Source organism: Symphodus melops (assembly GCF_947650265.1).
Source record: "Symphodus melops genome assembly, chromosome: 11".
Classification (NCBI taxonomy): domain Eukaryota; kingdom Metazoa; phylum Chordata; class Actinopteri; order Labriformes; family Labridae; genus Symphodus; species Symphodus melops.
Genome location: NC_136701.1, coordinates 10,959,485 through 10,981,457, shown reverse-complemented (window position 1 = coordinate 10,981,457; position 21,973 = coordinate 10,959,485). Strand labels below are relative to the sequence as shown.

The 21,973-nt window shown below is 39.0% G+C and overlaps 1 protein-coding gene across 2 annotated transcripts in view; it reads right to left on the bottom strand.

Moving 5' to 3' along the window:
- The window catches only part of LOC306831378 (seizure protein 6 homolog), a 94,542-nt gene that overhangs the window by 9,869 nt on the left and 62,700 nt on the right, over positions 1–21,973 (bottom strand). For both annotated transcript variants that reach the window (XM_079355459.1, XM_079355460.1), the window contains exons 4-9: positions 19,422–19,614; positions 10,466–10,651; positions 8,996–9,164; positions 7,884–8,050; positions 7,603–7,797; positions 6,149–6,287 (exon numbers count right to left, since the gene is read on the bottom strand). In XM_079355459.1, coding sequence (XP_079211585.1) covers positions 6,149–6,287; positions 7,603–7,797; positions 7,884–8,050; positions 8,996–9,164; positions 10,466–10,651; positions 19,422–19,614 — 1,049 coding nt within the window. The remainder of the gene's footprint in view (positions 1–6,148; positions 6,288–7,602; positions 7,798–7,883; positions 8,051–8,995; positions 9,165–10,465; positions 10,652–19,421; positions 19,615–21,973) is intronic.

The window sequence follows — 21,973 nt, the reverse complement described above, 5'->3', positions numbered from 1 at the left end:
AAAAGAGGAAACAAAATACACCAATAAAGTTTTAAACCCCATTAGTCAATTCAATGCATACTCAATGGATAGGATTCACTCTGCAAACACTATAGGTGACTGCATGAAATAAAGAAAATACAATGGGTGTTTTTTACCAGCAGAAGGAGAAGTAAAGGCACAGAAGCTGTCACAATAAAACGTTTTTCGTCCATTCCACACAGGAACCAAATTGTCTGCATCTTCTTCTATCGCCACATCTCACACTTCACTCCCATTCAATGCTCTAGCCTCCACTTGCTGCTCATGTCAACAACACTATCCACCTTATCATGGCACTGTATTTCACCTTATCTCATCCCAAGGCTCTCCTTGCATTCAGACCCATTCTGAATGAAGGATGTGTTACTGTCGGTTGGCAATCGTACAGCGTGATTACCTCCAGTAACTTCACACTCGTGAATTCAACACATAATAACAACAAGTGCTTCATGGTTTCTTTGTAACAGTGTACCATCAAAGTTTTAGGCTTGGCGTTGCAATCTGCTTTATTTCCTCCTGTCTGTATTCATGGCAAAGAGAGGTGGGAGAAATCAGGTAAAATACTTCATTAGTGTTCTAAATATCTGTACCAGAAACTCCAATGTCGAACCAGTCTCTCAATCTCTACAGATTTCATGCATCCGACAGGAATATTCCTGCAGTGTGTCCAAAGTTTTTGGTGTTTGTTTTTATTCAATTGTATTTATTTTATAATATCCAAAGTAAGATTTGAGTTTAAAAGTCTCCCAAATATGATCAGAGGCTCAGTTAACTTTACACAGAAAGGCATCTGGTAAACAATGTCTTAAAGAGAGTTACTCTAATTTACTCATGCCTCATCAGATTTCATCAGAGGCGAAAATGTTTTGTAAAAATGACATTTCCATGACATTTCATTTGAGTTTCATTTTATTACACAAGCAGTTCTTTGTCACCAGCAGAGTAATGATGGCATGTATCATCGCTCAAGCTGTGAGGTATGTGCATGTGCAGTTACTTTGCAGTTCAGTGACCATCTTCTCTTTATTTTATCTTTTCTACAAGTGTGTGATAACTGCAATTGAGGGATCACAATCTCGAAAGATCAAACATAGACGATATCGGCCGATATATCGGTGTCAGGTTTTTCTTTTCCCCAATATCGTTATCAGCCCCAATAATCTCATCAGTCGAGCCCTAAAAAATATGTGTAAAATTACTTTAATTTTTACTTTTCTTAGCACTACTATCTGTTCCTGTATTTAAAGGCAGGGTCGGTAATTTTCGAAAACTAGCATGATTTTGAAAGTAGCATCCTCTCTGTTCTCCATATTCACTCAGCCACCTCCCCTCTGTGCGCTCTCAAAAGCCCCGCCCCTCACTTACAAGCACAAGCGCTATTGGTCCATAAGCGTATTTCAGCTCATGCTTTGAGTGTGGGCTTGCATACATGGGGTAGAGAGGCTTGATTGGTTGATGAAAAAACCAACCCTCGATCTAACATTGGTTGAAGTTTTTAGAGGCTTACAGCTGCTACAGATGACGGATTTTCTTCATTCCTTTCTCAGGGCACATAAGATCATAATTACTGTCAGGACATAAAGACAATTTCAACCAAAAACTTAAAAAGTGTGTCTTGAGAAAATTACCTATCCTGCCTTTAATAAGAATATTTTGCGCTCTTGGCATGTCTGATCAAGAAAAATCTGTCTCACTTCCCTACTGAGGGCTTGGCTGTTGGTTCCTTTGCTTTCAAGCAAAACATTTTGGCTGTGTCGTTCCACACCCCTCATCTACGTGTTAACTAATTTGTGCTTTTTGTATCTGATTTGATGGAGTAAAAAAATCTCAATCCAAGTTAATATCCCACATTACATGACAAGTTTTCTTGTTATTTCCCAGCTGAACACAGTAATTGTTGGTCTGATGTTAGACACAAGTCACAATGCATATCTTAAAACATTTGAGTTATATGACGGTAATATCAAATCACATGCTTTTCCACTTCACTTAATTCACCTTTCCTCCAATCTGGGTTCCTGCTAAATATTCCTGCAGTCTCTGTTACTCATCAACATTGCTGCAGTCAACCTTGGTTTTAAATGTTCCAACTGACCCCATTCATTTATTCTCTTGTCTGCATCAAGTGTCCTGGTGGCAACAAAGAGGAATGCCAAACACACAGAGCTAAATAAGTCCAGGCTTACGCAGGACTCTGTGGTGAGGCACTGCAGGTCGCTCAGCTGTCCTCTCTGTAGCAACTTGGCATATACTCCACCCAAATGTCACCCCACCTGGCTTCTTTTTAATGGCTTCCCCTCCAGCCTGGTGTCGCAAACTTAGTCTCAAATGAAATATGTGCACCACATCGCCCATGTGTCCCTCTGCTCATCTGTGTTTTTCTTTCACAGCATCAGTTACATTGATTTGATTCCTGAAGGATATTTGAGTTTAGACATCTTTTCTTGTTTCTCTTAAAGGCTAAATGTTTACCTTACACATAAATAAAGCAGAAATCCAGTATACTCTCTGAATGAGAGTGAGGCCCGACTCCTACTGTCTGTGATGCTGTCTGAGTCATACATGCGTCGTGTTTACATGGACAGGACGGCCAGCTGACTGGCTCACCACCTTGCATATGAAAGTTGTTAAATTTAGGAGATAGCGAAAAGAAGAATAACATACTGCACTCACTGCTTATTTGAATGTAGTTTCGTTTAAATTTAAATGCAGTGTAAAGCTACGAGCAAACTTGCATGCTAGCACATGCTCGCACAACGATGCAGCTCGAGTTTTTTTGGTTTCATGTTGGTGTTTGTGAAATCTACAAAAAGTAAAAAAAAGTCACATATTTTTCCTTTAATAATAATCGTAGTCAAAGCAATTATGTTGAAATTAATTATTGGTGACAGTCAACAGACACTCTGTAGTATTTCCTGTTAATTAATTGATTAATTTTTTATTGTTATTTATGCTTGAATTTGAATTGCCCCCTGGAGACAAATAAAGCTTTTTGAATTGAATCTGTTGAATTTGTTTCGATAATCCACCATATAAAGTAATGACAGACTATCCAATCTTCTGAAGTGTGGTCCTGGTTTGTGATTGGACAGACATGGAGGACTGACTTAAAGTAAATTAGAAATGATACTTAAAGTGTTTGAAAATTGTGATGATGTGAGACTGGCTCTAACGTGATGGATGCTCACAGGAAAATAAGCAAGGAAATGTATGACACTTAAGGCATTACTGCTTTGGATTTGTCTTACTTGATTAAATGTTTCTTCCATCAGCATGTCCTGGGTGTTAGGGGACTGTTTGTAAAAAGACTTTCAGAGAGTTTCTGCAAACTCCTCTGCATACTGATGGGACCAGCTCTGTTCTGCAGATGAGAGGATGACAGCTGTGTTCTGTGCAGTCTCTGGGCATTTTGTCACCTTCACTGACCTGTCAAGTCCAAGAAACCCTGAAAAAAAATGCAGTAACTCTAATGGAATGGAAATTACGCTCAGTGTCAAGCTTTCAAAAGGCAACCTACTATATATTTTCAGAGATGGATTTGACATTCAAATTGTCCTGCTCTGTTCTCTTTTGGAATCAAAATAACCGTTTTAGCTACACAGCATCAGCCAAAGTGGACTTGTAGATGGCATGTAATGTTTCAAATCTCCACTAGAGGACTCCGTGTGCCCTATCTTAAAAGTCTCTGACCCTGCTAAGTTAAATGATACAAACATGAATACCGCTGTAAAACAGATTTTCTCGCCCTGCGATACAGAATACTTTGAATGCTGACATTCACATGAGAACCATGTTGTGTTCCACAGGTGGGGATATCAGCTGCAACCTCTTGTTTCCTGCACTAGCTCGAGCCGTGCTCCATGCTAATTAGCAGAGGGCCAGCCCTCCTGTTTGGCCTAAATTAATTAATCAGTCCTCATTATGCACACTGCTCCCCTGTAATTGCCAGCACAGGCACGGCGATGAATGATAATACAGAAAACATTCTCATTAATGTGGAAAAGTGTGTGCCCAACCCTTCTAATGAGGCAGCTCTCATCCAGAAGAGCCTTTCTTCATTTCAACATGCAAACAAACAAACAAACATTCCCACAAATTACATGTTGACCGAGCCTTTGGGAACAGTATTCTCAGGGTGATGAGACAAGGCATGAGGGTAATAGCAAGGGTCTTCAGGGATCAGACAAGCGGTTGGTCTCATACTGCCAGGAAGGCACGCATGACCAACTTTGATAGAAACCAATGCTGGCTGCAGAACCATTAATTTGCAGCGAGAATCCTCATGTGGCTGGGATTAAAACAAACTTAACGCTGGTCCAATTTAAAAAGAAATCTCTGAATGAAACCCAGTTTACCTCAAATCAAACTTGTTTACTTCTGCAGAGGAAAAGAAATCCTCTCTGATCTTTTTTACCCAAGGTGCACTGGTTGACTTACAGCATCAGACATTAATCACTGAGACTTAATCTCCAGCTAAAGAACAGAGAGGCAAGCAGGATCACACAAACCCCTGTGTGGCATCCAGACACTGTGCATTATTGGTAGTGTCTGATGCTTTTACTCCCTTGGTTTGATCAGTGGATCATATGTGAGTGATGGCTCTTATCTCAGCTGCTGTAAACCTGAGAGATAAAGTTCAGGACATTATGTGCGCTGTGTCCTGAGAGGATAAAAAACGAAGTCTGTGCAGAAACCATCCACAGTTCCACCAAACCCATGGTTGATTCTGAGCCATCATTGTGTAGGACTCCCTGGCACGGCAAGATCTCATGCAGGGATATCTTTTGATAATAATACGTAACAATATTTCCTGTAGAGAATGACTCTCTTGCAGTATATATATATATATATATATATATATATATATATATATGTATAAATCAGTACATAGACTTAGAGTAGAGCAGCCCTAGTTTGAAGTGGACATTAAAATACCTTTTTTTTTTAGCCCATTATGCCCATTACGCGCATGATCTTCTACTGTAATTTGCGATCAGTCACCAGAGCATCTGGACCACAAGTCATAATCAAACCATGACAGTTCGTCAACTATGTTTAGTTTTAGTTTATTTATATTTAACGCCTAAATAAATCAATAATATATAAGGAAAACATACTGTGAAAAAATTAATGGTTCAAATGCCTCCATGCTTCAGGACAATGACCAATTGCTACAACAGCCTCTGTTTGAGATTATTTTCCTCCATCCTCAGGCATCATTCCTGCTGGTTTAATTTGAGCCTCTTTTGCCCTCTTGTGTTCGAGTGTTTCAGGCAATAACGCAAATCATTTATGGTGTTGTTTTTTTGTGCTTTTCGAAAGGAAGTTTGTTCCTGGAAATATTGTGGGAATCATTTGAACATGAATGAACAGATACATCCATGATCCACACATACACACACACACACACACACACACACACACACACACACACACACACACACACACACACACACACACACACACACACACACACACACACACACACACACACACACACACACACACACACACACACACACACACACACACACACAGTCTGCATTTCTTTCCATAGAGATCGAGCGTAATATAGAGAAAACACTTCATTTAAGAGCAATGACTTGGATGAGTTAACAGACGTGTACGTGACATTCATACAGTCAGTGTGATGGAGAAATGGCTATATTTGTATTTGCATCTGTCTATTCTGACATATCTTTGTGCATGTGTGTTTTATTACAGTTGGGATGGCTGGATAAGTGGCTCAGAGTAGTTCACTGCCAGAGCATATTCATTTCAAAGCCAACTCTGAGACACACACGAGGGAAGTGGGAGCAGGGAGGCTTACTGGCTAATCTGGTCAGAGAGCGAGCTGGAAACAACACAGAATTCTTAATGTAGCGGATGAGAAAAAAAAACGTAATTAGTGACTGCGGCCACAGAAACACTTCCCCATGTGCATGTTGAGGTGTGAGTAAGAGAAAAGATGAGGGAAAAAAAGAAGAACTGGAGTGCTTGTATGTTGCATGTGTTTCTATCTGGAGATGCAGTGTTTTAAATCTCCAGGTTAATCGAGCTTCTTCCCTCCGGACCCTGCCAGTGTGATTTCTCACTCTTACACCTGAGTGCAGTCTCTCTCTCTTACACTTGGATGTCAAGCATGATCCTCTTGTCCTCTTCCACATGGATGCCCCAGATGCAGTCCTGTCCCTTGTCGTAGGCCTCGGGCCAATTAGGAGACAGCACCACACCAGCAGAGTCTGTGATCTCCCCGCTGCACACAGCTGCAACACATAAATGCCTCAGGGTGACACAAAGAAACTAATACATGTATTGTAAGGGGTAGATGAGGGAAATATAATAAATAAGTATTATCAGCATGCAACAACTAGCCATCTTTTGTCCCAAACTAATGAGGATAGCCCTGAACAATGAACTGCTATGTGACTTCAGAGGATAGAACCATTCTACTTTCTTTTGTCAGTCAATAGTGTTGGTGCCATGACACATTTCCTGTTGTATCAAACATTGTATTAAACACATTTTTAATTTGCTTTTCTTAAAGAGGATATATATAGTCAGATACTGATTGTCAGCCAATATTAATAAAGAAGAGAGGTATGCTGCCAGATCACCCATAAATGCTTTATAAATAACTTAGCTGCTTGCTGTTAGTGGCTGGTGGAAACAAACCCACTCCCCACCCAGAAAGGTCCTAATTCAACCTTAACAAAACAAAACACGACATGGTCTGTACAGACACAGTCATTCACGCACGTTTGGACGCCTACACTGTATGTACTGATTGAGCCATAATACTTTTGAACAGGTCTATCTTGTTTAGGAAAAAGCTCCTTGATTCTGCCTTCAATCCTCACCCATACAAAATAAATAAGTAAATAATCAATTCAATTCAAAAAACTTCATTTGTCCCCGGGGGACAATTCAGTAACTTGGAACCTTGGTCTTTATACTTAATAACACACAGATGAAGTCAAGTATACAGGCCCCTTCACATGAACCTTGTAAAACTGCTTACTGCTATTAAACCACCCTGTGACCATGACCCCAAGGAGCAGAAATTAAATTTCCTCATATGTAGCTTTACTAGAGAGCTTTTCAATTTCATTGTGTTCCAGATAGACCATGATGCAAGCAACAAAGAGTCGGAGCGAGGTCAGCGTGTCGTGCGTGGGGAGAGTGTGAGATTGTAAGAGAAGTGAAACGAGCTATTTAGTATGGTGTGTACTCTGCAGTGTGGCAGTGCTCAACTGTTGTATGCCTTTTAATCTCGAGCACTTCTTAAAACCTGCCCTGCAAGCACACATGTCAGAGCAAATCATTGTTGTAATTTTAAGAGGAAATTTATAATGGATCAGAGGAAAAGCAGCTTAGGGAGATATCGTTAACTGCCAGTGGTCTTTAATATTCGGGTAAAAAGACTCCTCTAACTCCTGCAGTGATCAAGATGACAATGAATGCTTCAGGTCCTGAGGTCATTCAAAACTAATTCTAAAGTCTGTTGCAGTGCAAGCACAATTTTAAAAACAAGATTTAGTGTCACACAATTGTTCGGGCAGATGAAATCTGTTGACTCACCCCTACAGGCCGGCTCGGTCTCATTCCACTGGGGATTTTGAGCGTCCACACACTCAATCACCACAGAGCCTTGCTCCAGCGTGTAACCAGGGTCACAGGAGAATTCAACCACCGCCCCCATGCCATAAGTGGAGTCACTGCTGCTGAAGTTGCCGTACTTTACGAAGGGCTCGTAGCACATTCCTTTTGCAAAAGCTGTGGACCAGAACAGTATGTTGTTTTAAAAAAAATGTTTTAACAAGGTGCAGTATGCTTTTGGAAAACTAAATGATTTAACCTGCCTTCATATCTGATGGCAGCACCAGTGGAGGTCAATGTCCCGTCTGTGGTGAACTCTACAAAGAGATGTCTTCCAGTACTGAGCACGCCTTCATTGGGTAAATATTCCACCTCGTAAGAGTCATACACAGGGGGAGAGTCTATGTTGTTGCCATCTTTTATCAACAGCCTGGAAAATACAGAGAGGAGACACAAGGCATCGCAAAATGACAAAGTGACAAGCTAGTTATGATTTTTTTAAAGCATTTAAAGTACAAAAAATCTGACCACAGCTAATTGTATCCAATGCTATTGGAAAACATTTGTTTTACTTTACTGTGCTTGCATGAAGGGTTTGTGTACTGAGAATACAAGTGATTCAAGTCTGTCCAGTCTCTATGACAACATTCTGTTGTCAGTGACCTCTGCATGACCGACACTACTCCCTTGCTTATTACTAAATGCTTCATATTTGAGATAATCTTTCCCCGATTCCACACGAAGCAAAGATGATGTGGGGAATAAGGGGAATATCTTATATTATTGCTGCAGACACTCTCTCCTCATTGACTACAGTTGAAAGAATATGCTGGCGCTCAGAGAACAATTCTAGGTGGACACAAGGCCAATATAATTGAATATAATTCAAGGAATGCCTTTAAAGGTAAGAGAAGTTTTTTTTTTTTTTTTTTTTTGTGTTAAAAGCAATTTTGAGCCAACCATTGTTCCAGTTGTGGCTGTCATAACTTTATGATAACATTCTCCACCACTCTGTGATGAGTTGAATATCCAAGAGTGAAAATAACCGTGTGGATCAGCAGTTACTGAAGAATCAGAAATGTGATTCAATAGCTTTCTCCTACCTCTCACTACCCTCTGTAGTCCCTTTAATTCACTCGCCTGATGGAACACTGTTAAAGGATTATAATGATAAAAGGTCCTTTCAAATTCATCTGCCACTCCCTAAAGATTCTGGTTATTTATAGCTTTTGAAGGCTTTAAGAGTCTATCCATGGGCATAGTGTAATTCAGAGAATGACTTTAAAGCTGTGTCAACTATTCACCGAAGATTCAAATTCACCTTCCTCTTAATTCCCAATGTGTGTGTTTCAGTTTAGCAGTGAGCATACACCACCTGTCATCGTCTTCTGCCAGAGCCACCTTCTCAAAGTGAACGTGAAGCCGATGGCCTTCAGGGGCCTCCAAGACCCAGTGGCATGTCAAATTGTTGCTGTAGTTGCCAGGGAAACCAGGGGAGACGATGCGGCCATAGGTGGCATTTTTTATCATCCCCCCACAGGATGCTATATGAGAAGAAAGACAGGCAGGAGAGAAGAGAGGATGACAATAACAAAAAAAAAGAGACTAGATGAGGAAAAGTAATGACAGAAAAGTTCTTATACTGGGGCTTTGGATAGAAGTCCCCCGTCTGAGCAGAGATTTCATCGATATCCAGTGGACTGTGGCTGGAATACACTCGGCGGCTCACCTGGGTCTAAGAGTGTGTGACTGTGTGTGATGGACTTGTAAAGGGAACAGCAAAACAGCGACAGTAACACTATCAGTTCAGAGCAGCTGCAGGCAGACACGGAGGACGGCTGGAGCTGGCAGATGAGCCTTTATATCAGCAGGAAGAGGAGAGTCATGCGGCCGAGTTCTAATTAAGGAAGCCAGGTCCAATAGCCTTGTTTTGCTCCTGTCTCCAAGGAAAAGCTCCCTGTGCTGCTAATCACCGGCAAACACACTCATTTGGCCTCAGAGTGTAACTAATCAACTCACCAGGAGACAACTTAGTGAAGGGATTTGTTAATCAAAATCACCTTTATTGTAAAGGAGAAGCTGCGGACAGAAATTTCCTATTTAAAAAAATATATTTTGTACAGTAATCTATGTCTTCTATATATGTAAACAGCCTTCAAATCCCAACAAACATTGCTATTTCCATAACTTAAAGCTACTGTGATGAATTTTCTTTTTGTGTCAAGCTTAGCTTGGACCCAATAAACAAAGTGGTTTATTTGTTTCTGCTCTTGTACTTGTGCAATGGGGTCCTGATGTGCATTGATGAAAACATATCATAATGTTTGACATTATGTTCAGCGACTGTCAGGCTGGATGAAAGTCTGTGTTATGGAGGGGATTGGACATCATTGATGAGACTGGCATCACAGGGTAGAAGTTGGTCACTGGTAAACTAACTAACTTAAAGTCTGTTAGTCTGCATTCTGTAAATCGGGGTAACAGTCGTTAAAAATTTAAAAAAATATATCTTAATATATCTTCTTCCTGATAGTATGAATGTCCAGCTGTTTCATAAACAGCTTCTAAAACGTGTTTCCCTGATTAATAACAAATGCAATGTTGCATCAAAAGTCTGCCCCCTGTCCATGTAAACTACAAAATAGTGAATAGGTCCAAAAATAAATGTGACCTCATACAAAAAGGCAGTTGACATTCAATTTATCCTGAAGCTACAGGAGACCTTCACTAATACAGATTATTTCTGCTTAATTACATTTTGAGCTGTCTTGCTGTTGCAGTTCAGTGAATGGATACTTTACTTCCAGAGTTAAGGAGTTCACGTGTGTCAACTAGTTTGTCTTACCCACACATCGGGGCTCCTTCCCGCTCCAGTAAGGTGTGGTTGCATTGCGACAGGTGAGCATTTTGGGGCCTTGTAACTTGTAGCCAGTGAAGCAGCTGAAGTACGCTTCTCCCCCGGCATGGAGGTGAGTCACAGAAACTTCTCCACCGGCTGGCTCTTTGGGAAATGAACAACTTAGCACAAAGGCTGCAGAGGAAAGAAAAGAGTGTTTCAATTTACATAAATTACAGAACTTGTAAAATAAATGTTCATAGATATGTGGCAACTCTGCCATATGAAAGCCATTTTAAATCGGTTCAAACTGAAATGCAGTATTCTATGAGGAATTCTGTTTAAAAAATGTTAAATATGAAGTTAATCTGCTTTTAATGTGTATTCTGTTATGGCCTATATAAGACAGAATAGCACTCTTAATTAATGTGCTCATTATCAGCCCTGTAATTACAGTGCAAAAAAAGATAAATCAAAAATGATGAAAGACTCCATTAAAACAACTCCCTCTGTAAATGTATATTTATCTCTTTTTTTTCAATAAGCTTGCCCCCCCCTGAGGCCTTAGATGCTCACTGTAAAAAATTGACAACTCCATGATTTCGGATCGTTCATTTCCCAGGATTTAAGGTTTAACTCTGAACAAAAGTCCAACTATGGCCAAAACAAACAGCCAACAATGTAAAATGGCTGTACAACATACTCCTCTGTGTCCCGCATTGTGTATAACCCCTACTGTGTTGTTTGATTGTTGACCATGTTGTCTCTCCTCCAAACCACCACTGACCAACAAAACAAATTTAGACACAGAGGGGGGAAAAATTGTATTGTATTTCTGTGATTTATGCAACAGCAATGCACAATGTTTGAGTTTTGTCGCTGCCTTCCTTCTCTCTTCTTTTGCTATCACACAAACACGTTTAAAGAGGCTTTATTACCAACTTTCAACTTTGTTTATAAACACTCCAACACCTAATGAATGGCAGTTTACCAGTTCATACATGTTTGCAGCACTGCCTTAATTAATGTCATGGTGTGAATTAGCATCATAGCAGCGCTATATTACAATGGCTGGAAAAAAGAAAAGCCTTTGTTTTGGTTGTCAAACAGTTGTGATTCCAGAAGATAAAAATCAATGTTCTCAACTTGCTTTGCATTGTTATCCTGTCCCTGTTTTAAATGAGCACTATAGGATGGTATAGTCCGCATGGATAATGAAGTGAGCTAACTAAGTCGGTAATGAACGCTATTAAACAACCTTCTCTTCCTGTCGAATAACCAACACTGTTCTACCTCATTAGTGCAGGCACTTTAATGACTAGACTAAAACTTTAAAACTTTTTGAAATGAGTTAACAACAAAACAAGTAACTTAATTGGACCCACTATGGTTTGTGTTGCAAAAGCAGTACTATGTGTGTGCGTGTGTGTGTGTGTGTGTGTGTGTGTGTGTGTGTGTGTGTGTGTGTGTGTGCTAAGCCTAAATAGGAGCTAATAGAAAACAAAAAGGAAAGGGGAACACCAGACGGCCTGTCTTAAAAGACACTATGATAAAGGGGCAAGGGCTATGTAATGCATCTAATGTGTTTATGCTAATAAGATAAAGGTTTGGTGTTTGCAGGATTATGATGTGGAATTAACTGTCACATAGCGGTTGACTGAAATGTTCTTGTGTTACCTGCTTATTTTTGTCTTTCTGCTTGATCTGTACATTTCTCTACATATATGCTGAATATACTGGAAATTGATTGTATCTTCCATCACAGCTTTATTCAATTCATTTGGATTAATTAAAAGGGCAGACATGACATAATGCTATTATATATTCATAGTTTTAAGGTTTATATATATATATATATATATGGCCCAACTATGAAAAACAAATTACTTTCAAATGCATTTTAAACTATATTTAAAAGGTGATGTTCTCATTAAGTGAAATTTACTGCCTTAATGAGCAAAAACTGTAACTATTTTACTGTAGTTTCTAAATTCCTCTGTGAAGAATATAAATAAAAAGACAGTCAATAGTAGCACATGGCTGACTAGCTAGCTGGCTGGCTAGCTAACATCCTTGCAAACAATGTTGAATTTACTTAAACCATTTTAGCGTCTTCTTTTGATCTTAAAGGTTGGCTTCTCACGAAACGATGGATCTTTTAAAATGATTTTAAACAACCCTAGCACAGTCTAAACAGTATACAGTACAGACCAAACGGTAAAAAGATCCATGACAAAACGACTACAGCGCTGTCCTCTTTACATCATTCATTCGGAGCCACAGCTGCTGCCACATTGTAAGAAAGCGAAAGCTGACATTTGATGGACAGGCTTGTCGGTCCATGCATGAATACTTTAATATTTTTATGTTATGATGTCTTCTCATGCACAGATGCAGAGAAAGTGGAAGATAAGACCCTCTGCTGAAGGTCACATTTGAAGTGCTTGCATTTTGGCCGTACAATTGTGAATGGAAGACAAAACTTTAGCAAGGTGTCTGGCTTTACCTTGAGGCTAAATGGGTTATTCAAACATGTTATTCTATAAGTCTTTGAGCTCAAACTTGACAGAAAACAACCGTAAGTGCATAATGGCCTTAAAAAGACAGTGAAATTACACACACACACACACACACCCCATCAACGATGTTTTAATCTTCTGACTTTTTACACAACCCACTGGTTTCCACCATAATGAAACAGGCCTTTTTCTTTCGCAGTAAATCAGTGAGCCACGGGGACGAGGTACACTGCCCCTGGGTCATCCATTCAATTCGTAGTTTATCACTAGCTCCAATGAACCTAGTTATTGCCATTATCATAGCAGCATTTACATCCCTATTGAGCATGCAGTGGGAGAGCCAGAGGCAAAAATGTAGAGCCAATTCCTGGAGTATTAAATTACGTGCTGCCTCCATTCCAGTAGATGTGGTGCTGGGCCATAAAGTCTGATTGTTTTGCCATTACAAATAATAGATCCACAGTGCAGACAGCCAGGAAGATTAGCTGATGGTACTGTAGGGCCACAGGAAGCAAATGTGAAGCAAATTTCTGCAGTTATTGTTTCCTTGTAGAAAGGAGGGAATAGTCACAATGATAGTACTCATGTAAGTCTAAAAACACTACTACTTTAAAAACACTCTTATGTTTGTCTCCATGGTTACCACACTCTGTTTTATGAACATGTTTCATATACGTCAGCTAAATAAGAGCCTGTTTTGTGAGTCAGAGGTACCAGATAGACTAAATAGGAAAGCTTGTTTGCTGTAGTGTAATTAGTAATCAAAACATCTGACTGAGGCTGAGCAATACACATTGTGAAGAAATATGTTCTGTTTCGAGGCCGTGCATTGATGTCACTTCTCCATCCTGAACACGCCCCACCACTGGGATGATGTGGAAAAACATTTGAAAATATGCCTTCATTCATATGTGTGAGATGCAAATCTGCTTACACTTGACAGAGATCGTAACTATTTACTAAAGACGAATTGGACTGTGGACATTTACATTAGTCGGAAATCTGGTTTCTAGACTTTAAGATGTACATGATTTCAACACCATGGTATTAGCCTATACAAAGCAGAGCATGAAGACGCACATCATTTCAGTTTGATCAGCGATGGATGTGAAATTGAATAAACCTCACAGAGTGTAGAGACCCAGCTGTTTCTGCATATTTCAGGGATTCATTTGCTTTGTTTTTAGAGCTTATAAAAAGATCAACTGCACAACAGAGGAATTCAGTTTATATATGTGTAGATTGGCTTTCTTTGAGTTTTGCTAAATTTTAACACCTCAAACCGTCTGCCCCATGTTAATTTGTAATGTGATAACTACACACATTAATGTAATGTTATTATATAGACAGAAACCATTGTAAGGTCAGAAACGTTCAAGCCAGATTAGCAGGGCTGGATTTACATAAAAAGTAAAAAAAAATAAAAATGTTTGGTTTCACCAAACATTTTTTTTTATATATGTAGCTATATATATATATATATATGTATATGAAAATCAAACAGGGTTTGGTTTTTTTTTTTACTCTAAATGTAAATCCAGCCCTACTGGCTTTCCAGGGTTTATGTCCTCATGTCCTGAGTCAATACTAGTCTTTTTGTGTTTCACTGATCTGCTAATATTTAAGCTCTTAATTTTCTCTGAAACAAACAGGTAGGTATGCTGGGGAGGGTGAATGAAGGAGGTCAAATTATATTCATCACTGATTGATACACTCAAAGGCTCTTTGTGATGCAAGGACTGTTTACAGTGTGTGTGTTTCTCAACTGCATGGCATCTTCCTGTAGCTTTGTGAGCCAATACTGACATAATATCATCCCTCTGACATGACTTCCAGAAGAAGTGTGTGTGATGTGGTCTCAAAATAGGTGCCGATCAAAAGAGGAATAAGTAAAAAAAAATAGGTAAGAGCCATCGGGAGTTAAATGGCATAGTTTCAAATTTGAAGAGTTGTTTCTTCTGTGCAGCTTGTCATAACCAATTCATAATCATAAGGCATCTTAGTCTGGGCTAAATGTTTTTGTTATTTTTTTTTCATTTCACAGTGTTGTTCAAGAGTAACACCTTCTATTGTGTTTCCTTCTTTTTCTTATCTGTGCAACAGCAATAAACTATTTCTGCCTTTTTTGAATATAAATAGTTTCTGCTTATATTGCTTCCTGCCCCTTTCTCACCTATCTAAAATTACAGTTTTGTTTTTGTCACAAATATGGAACCAACTTTTTGCAGTTTTGGATCCAATGATGAGTTGGGGGTTTCTTTTGCCCTCCGTCAAAAGTTGCTTGAGATTAACTTCCTGCAATTAATCAATCAGAAACAGTCACATTTTCAGGAGAACTGTGAGTGCGACTCAGACACTCACTGTCACTGCTGCAGCATTTCTCATTTGTCTGAGTACTTCAGAATGAGAACGCTGCTCTTCAAGCACTGTGGACTAGTGCACAATAGATGAGGTGAGGAAGACACAAGCAACCAGATTTGGACAAACAAAAAAAGCGCATTTCAATTTAAACCCAATCAACTGTTGAACATTTAGCATTTTAAGTGTTACATGAGTCTCTTCAGGTGGAGAGCTGGGATGAGATTAAACTTGGCAAGGTGAGGACATGAGATAATGAAATAGGTTGAAAAAACAGTATGAAACTGTTGTCATATTTAATGACAGTATTTTTGGAGAGTGCTACTACTTCTTGTCACATTACGACACAAATAGATACAGAGACAAACCCCGATTAAGGCATCTCTTGGTTGGTTGTTGTTTTGGTGTGCTCAGATATCAGCAGTGAGGAGATAACTTGCAGGAAGAATTTACTGCCACTGTAAACCTCGTGTCCTGTGTGCACCAAAGCATTACCTTTTACAGAAAGATCAATAGTGTTGTCTCTTGGAAAGTGATTCACTTGTAGAGAGCCAGCCCATAGTTCTACCATGATGTGGCCTATTGATATTTATGTGGTCTGGTTAAAAACTCGATTTTAATGGTCATTTACTCAATAAAGGCTATTAAAGAGAAATAACTTTTGACTAGAGGTTGCATCTCATCAATGACACAATGAAGTTGTGGCAAATGGTGGATTGCTGCCAGTGACACAGGTCCTCCTGCCACCTGATTTGTCAACCGGGCTTATTAGTAACAGCCAATCGATAATTCCTGTAAAACATCGCTGCCATAGGCAATGCCATTAATTATTCTCTACTTAAGCACAGCTGAAAATGACAAGTTTAGCCTCTTAAGAGACTTTAAGGGGTATGAAAGGTTGACAATCGCCTCATCAACTAAATAAAAAAGAGGTTGTGGCAGAATTTATATATAAATAAAGTCATTAGTGCCATTAGCGGAACACATGCTGCTTTGCAATGATAGCAGCATATATATATATATATATATATATATATATATATACTGCAATTTTATTTTTTTGTCATATTGCAGGCTGATACGTTGGATCATTTCTTTCCTGACTCCTTCCTGATAACTACAATAAACGAGGAATACTTGTGTCAGAAAATACATCATATTTTAATTCCCTACTAAGTAATACATTAGACAAAAGAAACAAGACACTATGGATCTGTATCTTTACCAGCAGAGAGTGTGTACATACAATGTAGGGTTATTTCCCCCAGGGAAGATTTCATGTTTTATGTGAGTGCATCACAAGTAGCACGCCTGCAGTTCCATATATTTCAAAGCTGCAGTTGTGGTCTCTGAAAATTATTGTTGATTGGACAATGGGTTTTATGTAGATTAGAACATTTGCATGTGTGTATTGAGAAAGATATGCCTCTTCTGTCCCACACCCCTACATCTAACTCTATACATATAAACAATAAACCACACTTCCAGTCATGTTCCCAGTGTCAGGCCCACTGCTGCTTTTATAGAGACATCCATCAGTCTGCCATCGCAGACAGAGGCAACACTGTCGCAGATATTAATTACCCTGAGCTGAGATCAATCTCTCCATAGTTCTGTCTGCTTCTCCACGCTTGCCCAATCACATTTTTCACAGCCCATTATAAGGGACAAGGTGATACTCTGCTTATAAAGGAGAGGAACACAAATTGAAATATCTTATGTGTCTCCAATATATCTGGTCTGCTTGAAATCTGCTTTTCGAATTGTTCCTGTGGTGAGTGAAACAAAATGTGTTCCATCAACTTCAAGTCCAGTATATTCTTAGGTGGACAACACACTTCTAGTCTGGCTCCTGGTGACAATTACAACACAGGAAGTGGACTGAAACAAATAGTGAGATAAAATTATGAACGGAAAGGTTTGAAGCTCAGCAACTCAGAGACATTCTGGGTCATTTCAGAGCCCTTGGCCAAATCCCTATTCCAGATTTTGAAAATTGTTTGTTTTATTACCAAAACGGTTTTTAACATTAGAGCTATTCTGTCACTTCTGCATGGTCAGTTGTCAATCTGTAGTTTAATATGCATGCTGAAACCTGCAGTGTGAGTCTTTTACCGATTCTTATTTACTAGGCGTCTTTGTTCCATTTCAACATTACAACAATAGATCAACCTTAAATTTAGTGCAGAAAGTTCATCTGACGTGCTTTCATTTTATTTGTTTGGGAATAAGCTGAGTTTTGAAGGACTGACAGAGGCTTATTTGGCAGCTGTTATTCCAGCAGAAAACATGCCTTTATAACATAACAGCTGATCTATATTATTAATAAACACCTAGAGTAGAGCATAGATCATTACCACTTTTATTATTTGATATTAACTGGTTATAAAAGTGTTTGCGGGGGATTTATTTGAGCTCAGTTTGCTGGATTGACTCAACAACTGTGACCTTTTAGTGCATGTCATCCCCCACTCTCTCTCTTGCCTTCATTTCCTATCTCTCTTAAGCTGTCTTATCTAATAAAGGCAAAGGCCAAACACAATACTTCATAAAGTATGTGCCTGGCTTATAGGCACACCTACTCACATTAGAGTCTTATTCCAGAATTGATCTCATTGAAGATAATATTTTTGCATGTGACATACATTAAAGACCCACGTGGTTATGTATTTTTCGTATTACTTGCGGGTTTAAGCAAATGTTAAGTGAATCACAAAGTAAACAGCCATCGGCTGTTTCATCAATAATGCGGGCACCAACACTGAGTGTAGATACCCCACAAAGTCTTTATTAGGTGCATAGTGCACTAAGGCCATCCATCTTACCTGTCCAACAGTCACATGGCATGGATCCCAACATGGATGTTTTTAATAATACAGAAAAGAAATTCAGCTAAATAAGATTTACTAAAATGCAAAAAGGATAAGTGAAGGACAATGTTCACCTCCAGACAGGGTAATATTTCATCTCTTTGCCACCATCTGTTCTGCTACATACATCACCCTGTACGATCTGTAACTCACTGTCATTCTTCAGCCTGACCACACACTGATATTTAACAGTGACGGGCTGATTTATCTCGCAACAGCGTCAATGTTCTGATGTTTGCTTTCATTTTCAAGCTGATGAAAGAGCTGCAGTAATGTGATGGAATGAATGCTTTGTTCAACAGCTTCCACCATCAAGACAACTCGATGGGGCATGTAATTGGTGGCCACTTTGTGTGATTGCTAAGATAAACAGACAGTGTTGAGGACATGTGGGATCAATGTCAAGCACAAAAAGAGTGCAGAAAGGGGAGGAATTTATGATCCATCTTATTTACTGACAACATACATATCTCCGCAGAGAGATTCCAGAGCCATCAGGCACTTTTTTGGAAACAATTTGACCACATTTAAAAGTTCATTTCGTATAGTTAAATATCTGTGAGGGCCAGTGGAAACTGAACATCCATAGAATGTGTTTATACCACCTGCAGGTTCATAATTTTTTTCCCCAATCAGTGAACCCCAAGTCTGCTGATCTTCCAAAAATGGGAGTTCATCGAGGTGCCAAATGAGGCAGGCCCCTTGGTTGAGTTAATTCCATTTACTACCAAGTTAAAATACCGAACTTTACAGAACATTTGCTGAATTTGTTTTTTTTTTCCAACTCAAATATCTATATATGAAATATTTGTGTTGTTAACTTACCTAAATTAGCCACTTAAGTTGGTTGTGTTTGAGTGTTTGTGCCTTCTTTAATGGTGAGTGAAAATCTAGTTTCTTTTTAGACAATGTATAAATTGGCAATATTTAGCATTGCCTTTTTTATCTGCTTATCAAAACCCTACCTTGACCCTAGTAACAGAATTGTATAATGTTGGAAACCCACTGGTTAGTAGGCCTATGCTAGCTAAAGAATAAGCAACAGGCATAGAATGCAAAGCTCGGCTAACTTGTTGCTTAAAATGATGTATAGAAGCAATGCCTTTCCCTGCAATGGCTATACCCTTTACCTTCAAATAACATAAAATGTATTTGTATCAAAGCTAGTTTTAACTGATGCACTTATGCGCCAGCATAATTTGTATGGTATTGGCTCACCTTGATAGTGCAAGTTGAGGAATCCAGGGTTTTGCTGTTGCTCACTGCGAAATCGGATGGAGATCTGATTGCTCCAGCTGCGTAACACGAGGCCCCTCAACAAGACCGACTCATTAGCGAGGATGAAGGGTTCTCGGCCACCCGTGTCCTCCACTGTCACCTGTTCCCCTTCCAACACACTCACATTTAGCACCTGTAAAAAAGAGATCACGCAAACAACAGAAATGACAAATCAACAAACAAGTTCATCATCCGAAATGAAGTTCATTTTAGAAACCTTTTTAACATTTGATTCAGCTTCTTCAGTTTGATTTACTTTCTGTCATTTTGAAAGAATAAAGTCAGAGAATAGTCCTTGGTTTTTGACATGCAGTTTGTAAACGCAATCTAGTTCAAGATATCGATTTGGCCTCCAGGAAATTGTGTTGAGCATTTTTTTACAACTTTCTGACATATTGTCTCAGACTGTGATTCGTGCATAGATTGAATAAATAATCATCATTATAAAAAATGTATTCTGTAATTGCAGCCCTCAAGATTAAACACTGCCTGTTACCGTTGCACTTCCACGCGTCATGCTTGATAATATCCAGTGAGTGTTTCACCATTTTCCAAGGCTTTTCTGGAGTGACATATGTACAAGGCATTATCAAGCGAGCAGTTGGTGCATTGTATTTTTAGCACTGTTAGAATAAGCACATTTATATCAACTCTTTGAAAGACAATCTGCCTTTTAACTCTAAAACTGAATAAATAAAGATCTTTCTGCACATGCACTTGGTGACTAACTGTTGACTTATGAGGCCTTGGCTCACACCAGATGGGATCTTAATTCAGCATTGACACTGTTATGTTTCCATTTAAAGCCAGGTTTAGTCTAATGATGTTTCTGTGGGTAAAAAAAAAAAAATGGGTCAGCTGCTGTGATATTTTCTCAGCTGTGTACCAAAGCAGTTGCAGAGGGATATGTTAGTTTAGTCGTTTTTTTCATTAACCTGCTCCTGTATTGTTGACATATTGTTGAGTAATTGTAGAATTTGTCAGGGTCATTTCACTCTTGGTTTTATGCCGGATTGAATCATCCTCTTTCAGACTTCTCCTTGTGCCTGTGAGCCTTTCTGACAGCAGTTCTTTATGTCTTCAACAGGTTTAAACAGCATCTGCAGCTAAATCTGGAGTAGGGAGCCTCTGGAGGATTGCATGTAGTTAAACTGTCATGATAATGGAGCACTGACACATTTTGGAGCAACATCTGATTAATTCCCTGAAGAGCTATAAAATAGATATGTTAATCCAACAGCAGGTCATTATTATTATTATTCTGTACAATAAAAATAAGAGATTCGTGTGGCAGACCTAATTTAAGCTTATCCAACTTTAAATCTAAAGTACAGAATATTTGAAAGTGTTAACTTCGGAAGTTAGTTTGGAAAGTTTTATGTTATGAATTTTTTTATTGAACTTAGCACAACAATACAGGCTGTAAACTGTATTTGGCAGTAATTGGCCTGTTTCCACGTATTGCTTTGGATGGGGTGACACATTAAAACAGATACAATAATTCTGAGTTATAATTAAATTGGCATCATAATCAAGCTTATGCAAGCATATATTTAATTTGTATCTGAAACTATAAATACTGCAAAACAGCCACCTAGGTCCAAAATAGATTCTTTCCCTGCCTTGAAAGGTAAGTGCAACATCAAACCAATTCACCCACGTCTATGTCGAGCTCTCGGTGAAATTCGTAACATGTTCTGAAAGCTAATGCTGTCATAGGTAGTGGGCTAAGGTCTCAGGGATGCCATGATGCAGAAAAATAGTTGCCCTCCAAAGGCTGTTGTCCCTGAGGTAATATGTTTGCTGGAGTGTTAGTGCAGCAGACTGGAAAAGCTGAGACAGTGGGCAGGATGAGCACATTGCACAACACTGACAGGAAAATGAATCTGGTCAGGTTGACTAACTGTCACTCAATCGAAGGGAAGCTGACAATGAGCAGAGAGAGGCTAATGGACACTCTGAGACGAAACATAGAGGTGACTTCCTCCTGAATGATCTTTGAGGCCAGCCACTTTGATTGATTTGATTTTTATCGCGGCCAGAATTAAACACAACACTACCCTGGAGGGTTTTTTAGACCAACTGTGAGCACAGAGAGCAAACAGCAGATCCAACTTGTCAAACAAAAGACACTCCTTTGATTTGTGAGTATTTTATAACATTACTTCTGTATATTTTCAACATAAAATCTTTGCATTTTGTCATCCTAGCTAAGGTGTCACACCTTAAACAATAGTGCCACAGTGAGAAATAAAGGGATTTCACATTATTTTAAAATCCTGTTTTTTTTCTGTTTCTCAAGGGCAACAGCAATGACAGAGCCTTAGGCACAGTTCTTTTTTTTTTGCTCATCTGCCTTTTTTTTCTCTCTGATTTAATATGGACAGCTTGGATTTTTTCAAATCAGGTTTCTTCAGCTACTTGTTCATCTTATAGCTTCCCAATTTACAAAGTAGAGCAGCAGAGTGTGCATTCTTGCTAATATATTATAT